The sequence below is a fragment of the Anser anser genome (assembly GCF_964211835.1).
Source record: "Anser anser genome assembly, chromosome: 6".
NCBI lineage: Eukaryota > Metazoa > Chordata > Aves > Anseriformes > Anatidae > Anser > Anser anser.
In genome coordinates this window covers 21,872,433-21,885,166 of record NC_139726.1, presented here as the reverse complement: position 1 = coordinate 21,885,166, position 12,734 = coordinate 21,872,433, and the positions used below count along the sequence as shown (strand labels likewise).

Genomic DNA, 12,734 nt, shown 5'->3' with positions numbered 1-12,734 from the left:
AAAATGTTATACAAGTGCATAGCTGGAACATGCGTTTTACAATTTACCTAGAGCGTGGCCATGCTGATGGACATTCAGAGGCCCTCTGCCCTGCAAGCCGCAGCAACCCCTCCAAGAGACAGCGGTCACAGACTAAGTGGCCTTGCTCAGAGCAGAGCTGACGGGAGAGTACAGCCCCACTGCAGCCCCACTTCTTGAAGTTCTCACATTTGGTTTTATTCAGAGTGGGGCAGAACCAAAACCTCTCACACATTCTTGTTAGAGGCAATCATTTCCACACATTTCTTCAGACCAAAGCCAGAGTTTTATGAATCAGAAGGGGCGGGCGACACTGGGGGAATGATTCCATTATTCAACTATTTTAGCATTTTACTAGTCTTTGAACTTTTGCAGATAAATTGGATTACAGGAATAATTCTAGGAAACAGCAATGCATTATTTGATAAACACCTTCTCAGGTGTTTGTCTACAGAGGCGGAATTTGAGTGGTACTGTTTAGGCTTTATTAACTCTAGTGTTTTCAGCCACATCTGTGCAGAGTGATCTAGATGAAAACAAATGCAAATAAGCAGAGTTTAAACATGTCTAATGTGAGCAATGTGCTCACACTGTTTATGCTATTCACACGCATACCAAACAAGCAAGTTTACCTGCTTTTTTATTTGCTGTTTACCCTTATGCGGCTTGTACTATACAACTGTCTTAACATGTATTGACATGTTGAATCCCTACGTAAAACACAAAAAGGTGTCTTTCCTTCACTGCATGTGTACCGGACATTATACCCATGCAAAGCAAAACAATAAATTGTTTATGCTACCACTCTGACTTGATAGTGCTTCTGCTCTCTTCCTACTTGTTTTACAAAGAAAAAAAAAATCTGAGAAAGCAACAAGGAACAGGGATCTGTATGTACATAGCTTTCCAGTTTTGTTTAGCTTGGAACAAAAGAATTTTTTAATCTTCAGCAATTAAGATATGAAGTACAGAACAAAGGACTATGCAAATAAGATGGAAAGAACAGTACCCAGTTTTCACCTGGCCTAACCATCTAGAGCAGACCGTAGCTTTCTGTTGCGAATTGCTGGTCACATCGATGTGAAAATTTTAATTACAGTTATTTTGGTTTGTAGTGTGGCCAATCTGAAACATCTGTAACCCAGTTGACATGAACATTCACAACTAGAATGACATTAAATTTGTTCATGTAGATACAGTGCTACAGAGTGCTTGCAATACTTCACTCCTTGAAGAACTGGGAGTCAGATCACAGAATCTGCACATAGTCACTCAAAAGCAGCACTTGAATAATTCTATCAAAGCTTTGCAACCCAAATATACTTTTATAATGGCTGCTACTAAAGTACATTTTCCCTTTGGACTGGTTTGTTTGACCTTTATACAAGCATTGCTGACTTGGAACAGTTGGTAACTCCAAATGAGGACACCTGCATGGCCAATTACCTGCACATGTCTGAGCCAGGCTCGGCACATGGAGGTGCACCTGGGATGGAAACAGGCAATTACAAGAACCAAGGCATTACTGAGAGCAGGTGAAAACAGGGGTGGAGCTGAAACAAGATTTTTTAAAATTGTTTAACTGGATGAAAGAGTAAACATTGAAAAAAAAAAAGGCAAGGTTTTGTAGACTTTCAGGGTGGAGAAAGCCACATGAAAGGATTAAAAAATGAAGTTATAGTAACTTAATTTTACAAATAAAGGTTTATTAACCTGATAAAGTTGTGAAGGAACTAGTTTTAAATAGTAAGTAAAGGATACATATATATGTAAAAAAGGTAAGTGGAAAATGTTTACCATTTGAGTCAGTCATTCAAACTTTGCTGTTGGACAGAGAGGTAAGAACTTGTATTAACTTTATAGAAGAGGTTGTTCATTTATGAAACAAATTTCATTTGTTGTTCATTTACTAAAGCTGCCTCAAGATTTTATACAAACAGATACAAATTAACTGTCCTATTTTAGTGACATAATTTGGAGAACTAGATAAACACTTTAATGACAGTTCTAGAAGGCTGAAAAGGCAAAACAAAACTTTAAATACAAATTAACTCAGGTTAGAGGGATGTGATGCTTCAATATTAGGAGTTTAGCATAAGGAAGAAAAATATTTTTCATATGCTACTGGAAGAAAATTGTAGCTGCAGAAAGGTATTGTTTGCTTCCTTCTTTAAAAAGAAGATAGAAACTTCCGAGGAGCAAAAAGAAACAAACCATCATTTGTATTGTATTCAGTTTCAAAAAAAAGTTTCAGAAAATTAGGGGGGGTTAATTGTTTTCATGGAAGTTTTGTATTATTACAAACTCACCAAACCTGCATCATTCAAAGAGGTTACTACTCTAGGGAGGGTATAGCAGGATCCAGCTTTGTCAAGGATGAGGCTTCTCCACAGCCACATGACTGCTCCTTGATTGCAGGAATAGTGCTGATGGGCTACAGCCGTCTTACATCTCCCAGAAAAGGCACCTGCAGTCTAGCTGCATTTGTGGTGAAAGCTGTATTCATAAACAAAGTCACCTCTCTACCACATCTCTTGGTAATGGAGAGGATGAAGAGAGAGTCATACGATCAGATCACTTGGCACGACTTTGTGGGTCCCAATGAGAAGGGTCAAGTGCTGATGACGGAGCAGGTGATTTAGGAGACCGTACTAGGGACAGAAGGGTAATGTTTCTGCTACAAAACTTAAATTGAACCAAAGTTAGATTGTACTGCTGGACTCTGGAAAGGAATGCCTGTTACAGTAATATTAGACATTAGAAGGAGCAAAACAAAAACTTCAAAAACAAGATCTTTCATACTGGCAGGAGATGGTATTTCAACTCCAACAAATCCCTGTGGGCAGAGCACAAGGTTTTATTCCTTATCCCAGAGTAATAATAAGAAATTATGTATGGGTTTCTAAGACTAGATTCTGACCCTTAAGGAAACAAGCAATCTCTCCCTAAGCTAAATTCATAATCTTCCAAGTTTTTATTATGTCTAATCCTGGCTCTTTTTGCAGAGCTGACTCATGGGTTTAGCGAATATGTGGTTAATGATACTCTTCACAGTCTTTTTTCATGTCTTGATCCATCCTAAGCAAATTAAATTAAGGGGAAAAATATATGATCCTGAAATTATAAATTGCATTATGATCAAGCTAATATTAAAATTCAATACATTAATGCTGCATAGACAACTCTAATTCTGACTGCTTCTAACTTTAACGTGCTTGATTTTGCAATTAATTTTATTTCATTTTAACATGCACATGAAATAGAGAACTTACATGAAACTTCCTGCACTTACAAAAAGAAAATTTGCTGGATAAAAACAGATTTTAACCATGTGGAAGTATGTTTGTGGTTTACATGCTCGCAAGGGGTCATCAGTAATAGCAGACTTTTAGATCTACTTTTTTTAAGCCTTTGCTAGTTGAGTTCAAAGAACAACAGAAAGCTAGAGAAAGCTATTTTTTCCAGTTTGGACCACCTACTTTGCCAGTGGGTTTCACAGCTGTTTGCAGTGTCTGTAAACCCCAGCACAGACCTGCTGGGTTCTCTTCTGAATTTTGGGAAGCAAGTTTTTTTTTAATGGTCACATTCTGCTCCTGCTTCACACAGTGTTATTCCTTTGTTCATATCCTGTAAGATAACCCCTGTCTACAGCCTGTCCCTTTGAGTCCTGCCCACTCCTTGCACCCTCTGCTTCTTACTCTTCTCTTTTTCATTCCCTTGTGCTCAGGTCAGGTTGCCTTCCACTTCTCTTTTACACTGTCTGGGCATTATAAGTTGGAAGACTAAGTACAGCCCTGGCACTGTAAGGGCCTCAGCCCTGTGCTGAAAACTGAGGAATCTTCAGCCAGCTTCACCACCAGCCTCCAACTGAGCACCTGCAAGTAGGCAGACCTATACAAGAATAGCAGTGCTCATTTCTCTCAGTCTGAGATGTCAGAGGGTTCTTGCTTTTCTGAACCGTGCTTCAAAATATAGAAGGTAGAAACATTTGAACAAAATGGCTGTATGTATTTAGTAAGGACAAGATGGAAAATTTTCCCCTAATTGTATCTTGGAAATGACTTTTCTCTTACTGAACAGCTCTGCTCTCTAGAGCTTTCATCTACTCTGTGCAGAAGGAACTCTTTTGGGAAAGGTATTTTCTTTTGTCACTGAGGTGAATTGATGAGATGTAGCCTGTTGCACCTGATGGTTTTTGTGACTGCATAGCACATTCTGCATCTGCCACTGGAAAGTCCCCTTCAAGAGAAGTAAGGCCCACTGATTTTGTTCCTATTATAGAAAAGGCTCTAAAAATGGGTATGACAAACTATGTTGGTGTGATCTTGCACCTTAGAGAATGCTGACTTCTTTCTGTTGGGAGTTTTTCTTTCCTACTTGCTATAAAATCAACCTTTTGGCATATTTGCAGCATTTTCTTTACTTGATTCACGTACAGTTGTCAGAGATAATTTTCTTTGGTTCACACAGCATCTCTAGTTTTGCCATTAAGGTTTTTGTTTTTCAGCCCACAAAATTTCTGAACAGGTGATACTAATAAAGCTTTGTGAAGCGTTTTTGACTATTTTCTTCAATGCTATGAATATATATAATATAAACAAATTGCTTTGTTTTATAGTGCCTGTATCAATTATTTGTCACTTGTATGTACTCTTCCATTAACTCTTCATAATTGACTCTGAATTGGTGGGCTTGAAATCAAAGTGCAAGAATTGAAATGTTACTCTTGAAAACAGTCTGATATGGCAGTATATATAACCTGCAAGAGTACGGCATAGTAGGTTTTGCAGAATATATTCAGCATTTCTGACCAGTTATATACATAGCTAACTCAGACTCATTATTTTTAAGGATGAGGTTCATTCTACAGAACCTTAGCCTAACCAGAAATGTTACCCACGTGATGTTTGCTTAGGTCTGTGAGTTCATCACAGGTAGTGTGTCTTGGCTTCCTTTTTTAACTTCTATAATTCTATAATTCCTTTCTTAAGTTCTTTTAGTATTGGAGTGGATCACAGATTTTATTTCTTTCTGGAGCATCTCAGATTTTGTTTCCAAAGTCAGGAGAAGTGTTCAATTTGCATTTACTTCGACTCCCCTCCATGAGTCTCTTGTTTCTTGCAGCTTAACATTAAAGTTCTTTTTCACCTCTCCAAAAGCCATATTGGTCAAGATCAAAAGTTTGTGTTAGCCTATTATCTTGTCATTGTCTGTTGTGAGCAGCAAATGCCTGGGGAAAAATGAAACAGGAATGCTTTGACTATCAACCAAGAGTATTTTAGATATTAGATAATTTCCAATTTACTTACTATTTACTTTTTCATTTTGATTCACCCAACTGGAAATATATGTTCTACCAGACTGAGTTTCAGGAACAAAATTTAATTTAGTTCCCTTTCTTCCACTTTAGATGTCCTATTTGCATGAGGAGGATACCATAAAGAGGCATAGTCACCGATAAATTCAAACCAAGGTAGCGAATAGGTAAGAGATGAATGTTCAAGAACTAGTGTTTTTATCCTGTCAAACTGTGCACTGAGATTAATCTTTAACTTTTTATAATTCTGACGCATGTTGAATTATGACTCAATGATGACGTTTGAACTATCCATACAGTGCAAGCTTGAAGTCCACTGTATAAGAGAAGTTAATATCACAGTATCACAGATTTCTAGGTTGGAAGAGACCTCAAGATCATCGAGTCCAACCTCCGACCTAACACTAAGTACTCCACTAAACCATATCGCTAAGCTCTACATCTAAACGTCTTTTAAAGACCTCCAGGGATGGTGACTCCACCACCTCCCTGGGCAGCCCATTCCAATGCCTAACAACCCTTTCGGTAAAGAAGTACTTCCTAACATCCAACCTAAAACTCCCCTGTCACAACTTTCGCCCATTCCCCCTCGTCCTGTCACCAGGCACGTAGGAGAACAGACCAACCCCCACCTCGCTACAGCCTCCTTTAAGGTAACTGTAGAGAGCGATAAGGTCGCCCCTGAGCCTCCTCTTCTCCAGGCTGAACAAGCCCAGCTCCCTCAGCCGCTCCTCGTAAGACTTGTTCTCCAGACCCCTCACCAGCTTGGTCGCCCTTCTCTGGACTCGCTCGAGCACGTCCATGTCCAATATAATGAAAGTAGAAACAAAACAACAACAAAAAAGTCTCCAGGAGGTCCCCTTTTCATATTGTAATGTGCAGTAATGACTCAAGAAAAGTAATGAATACAATGACACAGCGAGAAGACCAAGTGGGTATTTTGGTTAGTTCCTGGTACAACTAAGGAAACCACAAAACCACATCAATCCCTAGTCTGTTTAACCAGTTACAACAGAAAACAGTGGTTTTGTTTCTAGAACTGCAAACCACTAGAATAAAGAAGGTTTAGCTTATTCTCAGGAATTAACGTAGATTTCTTTCAAAATTCTTTTGGTATTTAAAACTAACATGTCATAGTACAGTGCTTGGTTGTGACATGAGGCAAGCCATCCAACCACTGGTGTCATGTATACCACATGAACTTATTCCAACTATTTTCCAATTTTTCCAGATGGAGTAAAATTACTTGATTGATTCAAGAATAAACACGTCTCCTAGCCATATTTTATGTCATACTACAAAGAGAAAAAGACAGTTATCATTGTATTTAAATAGTCAGGTTTTATTTTCATTATCAACCGTTTCACAAAATAAACAATGAGTAATACAATTTGAGGAAAAAAGTTGTTCTTGGCAGTTCTAAAGTGATTCTGTATAGCTGGGCCTCATAACTACAGACAACACCGTTTTCTTTGCTTAAGCATTATACTATGACTTTATTGATATGATTCTTACTCGGCAGCACCTATATGCAGCAGACACAACCAAACATGCTTCTGCCCCACTGGTTTGGAACGGTGCTGAGATCAGTAGCCAGTACTTCAGCCAAGTGCTTGTGGTTGTGTCCGGCTGTCCTCATGAATGACAGTGCTGACCCAGAAGGGGCCCTGAGAGCTTTCTTAGCGGTTTCCACAAATCTGCTTCTCAAAGCAGATATGCAAGATGTTGAAGGATCCTCTAATATCCCTATAGCAGAACAGATATACTCCATTTCTTGGAGTCGTTGGAGGACTATAAATCAAAAGCAAGGATGGCACATTTAGAAAGTCAGCCTTACACCAGTACTGGTCTCTCCATGTTCAGTTCTATTGGCTTCTGGGTATGCAACAGTGGAGCTGTAAAAACAGCTGCAGCACAGCCAAGAATCTAGAAACATAGCTGGAAATGTTTTTGGCTTCTGAAAACATCTGAACCTTGCGAGTATAATTAGATCTTTCTGCAAATGGAAAGCTGAAGAATGGCATTTTTCTTTGACGCAGTTCATAGTCAAACTGCTCCTAGTTGCAAGTATAGCAGTATTTTAAATCAGTCACTGCTCTCTTTAAGCTGGAAATAACCTAGAAGCACATCAGTGTTTGACATCTATAGCTGTAACAAAATGGCTGAATGGTTAGCATTCTTCCTGCCACAGATCCCGTCTGTTCTTTTTCCATCTGCCCATAAAAGTAAAGGTTATCTAGAAATTAGCTCATATGTTATCGCATAAGAACAGTAATTTATTGACCAAATATCTGTCAGGAACTGGGATTTTTTTCTCTGATTATAAATCTTTTAATAACATAATAAGCAGAGCAAATGTATGTTGATGATCCAGATAAGAGTATGTGACAAAACCAGTACTTTTTCATATATTCATGATTCAACAAAGAGAAAAATGAGGAAAACCAACATTAAGATAACCAAATCCAGAAAGATACTGATGAGTATCAGAAAGCTTTAATAATGGTAGGAGACTGATGCTGAAATATCTAGGTCCCTCAACTTTTCCGAAGGATCTGTAAGTATATGATACAATACAATAATTTAATTCTGAGATTTTTTTTATTTAGCAGGTGATTGTCTAAAGTGCTGGCAGTCTGAAGAATGACTACAACCTGTTTTGACAATGTACTCAAAGCTAGTCCTCCATTTGGATGTGATTCCTAGGGAAACAGATAGATCTCATATGACATTCCAGCTATCTTATTACACTCTCTCAAACTGTTTCCTCTTGATGACTGCTTGGTGAGAAATATTTTTGAAGTCTTCTGTTATTCATCACTAGAGTAGATGATAGCTTAATGTATTCATTGTTCAAGGTGTCATTGTGTCGTGTCATTGTATCAGGACTTCGCGTGGTAAAAATGGTCAAAATGTGTTAATCCTTCTCCTCTTTCATAAGAATTCAAATGGTCTCCTGTTAACAAAACAATGTCTTCCAAAGAACAAAGACAATTTTAGAAGAATAAAAAATAGCATTCCTAGTCTAAGTGTCTAAATAAATACTCTAAGTTAAAAGTTATATAAGTTATATAAGTTAAAAAGGAAAAGAAAATCACTCATATTTTCTGAACAACTTTATGGGCAATTTTTAATAAAGAAAGAGTTTTCAGGAAGGTCTCTTTATAGGATGTTCTAATGAAGTGTTATATTCCACCTCTTAAGTAATAATTTGTAGAATTGGCTTTTGCTAAGTACTTTTACACTACTGACATCAATGGTAGAGTCTTTAACCATTGAACTTTTAATATTGCTGTAGGTACGTTATTTAAAAGTAATTCTAAAAGTCACAAAAGAAAAACATTAATACTATTAAATGCTGCTAGCGTACTAGAGATACTGAAAAACATATCTCTTAAAATAGTGACCTTTAAAAAGCCAAAATGAGGCTTCCTTTCAAGGACTTTGTTTTTGAATTGTGAAGAACTTATGCAGTATTTTTGTGAACTAAAAACTGTTATGAGAGCTGGGGAGGGTGGGTTTTTGTTGTTTTTAATCAAGCAGAATTGATGATTTACTAAGCCTACGAGCCTATTTCTAGCTTTCTTGTTAGATGCAGTTCTGGAACTCCATGACAAGGCTATTCAAGAAATACGTGATAGGCGTTTAGCTTCCTGAAATGTGCAGAATGTGAGATGAACCAAGGCGCAATAATTGCAGTGCTTCCCAGGTCTTTTCATTTGAAGACTTCCAATGCCTGTTGTTGCAGATTTCAGCTTGGCAGTTTTCCGCATCTGCTGGAATAGCTGTTTCATCTCTTCATTGGATGTGCTTCCTTCCCTTTAGATCTAGTTTAAGACTGGCCCTGAAACTCCCCAGATCTACTTTCTTTACTCTGTTGCTATCTGTTTGCAAGCTTCTGCAGTACCTGGCTTAAAGGAGAAAAATATATCTTTGGAAACAAAGATTTTTACTTTAGCATGGTTTTGCTTTAGCCTGCATCATGCTAGACCACTGGATGGCTTTTTTTGTGATGGGAAGGCAATCAATTCCAGATTTACTGGTGTGCCTGTCCCCAGCCCCAGTGAAGCACCCTACTGACAGAGCACCCTGGGCTGTTGCACCTGGGTCTCAAAGGACTCCAGTGTCTTGTCACCCTTCCTGAAGCTCCACCTGCTACTCTTGTGCAGAAGGGGAACCATAAAGGGGATCTGACCCAGAGCCACAGGATGTATGCGCTCTCCCTTCCTCAGGATATCAGCAAGCATATGTTTTCCAGATCTCAGTCTCTTAACATGCTCTTATCTCAATTTGCCTCCTCAGCTACATGGTAGCAGCAAGATGTGTGCAGATTCCAGGCACCTTAGCTGGTACAGCAGGTCTGCAGACCTCAGTGAAATAATCAAAAGTATATTCTAAACTTCCATATTCCCATTTTGTTGCTACTATTGAGCATTTTTTTTAGTTTGCCGGAATTCCCCCATCCTTCATTTGCCTTTTTCTCCTCATTAAAATATTTTTGACAGCTACAGTTACTGCTTTTCTTCTATCATATAAATTACTGGTGTTGCATCTTTTACCCAAAATGGTGGGTGACACTTCCTTCTATAATCTGTAATTGTTTCTGAAAGCTGACTCTCATCATCTTCATCAGGTGGTCCTTTGTCTTCTTAGTCCACTTGGTAGAACTGGTTTCCTTGGCAGAGCCATTTACTTAGCATATCCATTTTACTGCTCAGATAAATCTATTTAAATGTTAATAAGCCTCACTCCTCCTACCACCCAGCTCAGACATCCACAGTGTATTTTCCAGTGCCAGTGGGTGCCTCAAAAGAAATTAACCCATTGACTTAAGATAATACAAAATGAAATGACTAGCTTGGTTACACTTCACATTCCATAAAAAGAATGCAGAAATCTTTTCTTTCGTGCTCAGTATCCGTGCATCCCATCAGTGTTATTCAGCATCCTGGAGCTGTTTGGAAAAGAGGTTGTACTGGTTGCCTCCTACTCAGATGTAAAGATATTTAATTGAATTCAGTCTCTCTCATCAAATATCAGCTGTTCTGAAGATTTATTTTTGTATGGCTGTGCGTTGCATAAAGCTTAACTAGCTTTTTACACAGCTCAACAGTGTTATCGTATGGCCATCGTGAAATGAGTTGGAATTATATTTCTCATCTCCTAGGCCAATTTATTGCACTACGTGGGAGAGTTTCTAATCTCAGTTATACTAAAATCAATTATAACTCTGGATATTTGCCAGCACAAGATCAGATTCTGACTCATTCTTTTGTGCTTTCCCTCCTCATTTCCTTTTCATTATGAAACTTTGTGTCATAGTCAGAAATTGGTTATAGAATGATATAATTTTGCTAACGTGTTTTATATTTGGAAACTTGTATTCAGAGCAAAGTTAGTTCTTCTATCATTGCGCATGCATACTTGTGTTCTATGTGTGTTGAATACTCACATTGTAAGCCATAAAGGCCTGGTTAGATCTGTGTTAAACTGGAGCCATCTTAAATTCCTTTTAATTATTAACACAAATAATTGATTCTAAAATCCACTGCCCCATAAGGAGTGTGCTATAACAAGTTGCTCTGGTTTGAGGGGGAATCTCCTTCCCTTTACTGTATATTATGCTGACTTACCAGTGTAATTAAAAAAAAAAAAAAAAAAAGGAGAGAAAGAAGTCACAAAGGGTGTAAGTCACTGTGAGAAATTTTCAGCATTTTGTTCAACAAACTTAGCTTCCAGGCATTTTGGTGCATTTTCTTCCAAAGGCATCCACCAAACCTTATGATCAATTAAGTCCACTTACCTCTTACTTTAAAAGCTTGTTTGTCATTTAAGAAGTGAATAGATGTTTTAATCGGATTTCTAAATGGGGATCATTTTCCTTTGCAAGTTAGGAACAAAATTAGAATTAGAATACAATTAGCTAGTTGTGAGTTTTTCACCTTGTTCTTTAACCTGGCCTTTTTACAGAAGCTACTAGTGGTAACCTGAGTAATGGAGTACATGGACATGGAGTCGTTCTCCTCCACCTCGCACCCCTCCCTGTTTCCAGGAATCAGTCACTTTTTCTTTTCAAATTTAAAAGGTAGCTGCAGCAATTCACACACTGTTCAGAAGCTTGAAAACAAGCTAAGCCCAGCCTTCCCAAATTGGGCTAAATATTGCTCTCATTTACACCCTAAAAATCAACATGAATGATGTAGGAAAATAAGCTATCAACTGCAATCACTCTGTGACTAATCTATTTGCTTTAATATACTATGTCCACGCATTTTCCTTGTCTTTCATTTGCTTCCACTTTGTATCAAATTTGTGACGAGAACACATAGATGTCTACCTACTGCATTGAGGCTTCACAGTGCTGCTAATTTTCCCAGTACTTTTCATGTAAAATAGCATGAAACAGCTGGAACAGACTATTACATTCAGCCTGCAATTCAGTTTGAACCCGTGATGTGTCTGGCTAAATCAGCGACCAGATGTAAAATTATATTTTTCCTTAGGAGGGGGGGTACTTTGCAGGGATAGCAGGGGACAGAGATGAGTGCTACTCTTCAAGAGAGAAACATAGGGCTCCCAGACCTTCAAAGAATGATGTTATCCTGGAGGAAATAATCTCACAGAGTTCTCTTTAGTGGAATATCTCTTTCTGGAGTCTCTTGTGGAACGTATTATTTTACTGCTACAATACTTAGTTTAGGGAGCAAAATCACAATTCTTTCTTGGAAATGAAAAACTAAACTACTGCCATTTCAGTGCAATGCTGCGATGTTCCAGCTACTCAAAACACACCAGGGGCTGGGCACGTTGGGGAGAAAGGTACAGTTGAGCTCCCAGACACAAGTGGAATGCTGTGATTCTAATACATGCCAGCGGGCAAAGTAGAGAGAAGAAGCAATATGTGTTGAAAATGGAAATAATTTCCTCATAGATAGTCCTGAAAAACAGGGACCTTGTTCAAGCTGGTCAAATATTTGCTATCAGAACTGTTCTTCAGTGACAGATTACTCATGTTAGTCTTCTTTCTTTTTTATTTTTTTTTCTAAAATGTATCTGTCATCTTTGGAAAACTGAGTTTTCATTATTTAAAAAAAAAATCTCTTACAAAAAAAGGTTTTAAGTAAAAGCTGAAAACCATCCAAAATTTTCTCTATGAATATAAAAACCTTTTTTGTTTTTTTTTAGTCCTTGCCTTCTTTACCACTCACCAGCTAGTCTTTAGAGTTATTAACAAATAGAAACCTTTGTTAGAAATTAGTTCTGGTTGAAAATACATCACAAGAACCTGCCTAAAGGCAGAGACTATCTAACAAATATTTTCCTTTTCATTTTTTATTATTTTATTCTTTCATCACTTTGCAGTGAAGTTTTTATTTATTGAGCAAGTATTCAAAACATT

The 12,734-nt window shown here is 37.9% G+C and overlaps 1 protein-coding gene across 3 annotated transcripts in view; it reads left to right on the top strand.

Annotated features, from left to right (window-relative positions):
* The window catches only part of LOC310901911 (uncharacterized protein), a 65,165-nt gene that overhangs the window by 46,764 nt on the left and 5,667 nt on the right, over window positions 1–12,734 (top strand). For 2 of the 3 annotated variants that reach the window (XM_083842527.1, XM_083842525.1), the window contains one exon: window positions 5,429–5,502. In XM_083842527.1, coding sequence (XP_083698653.1) covers window positions 5,429–5,459 — 31 coding nt within the window. In that variant the 3' untranslated portion in view covers window positions 5,460–5,502. Of the gene's footprint in view, window positions 1–5,428; window positions 5,503–7,944; window positions 8,120–12,734 lie in introns of all 3 variants that reach the window. The other variant, XM_083842524.1, reaches the window with a different exon arrangement.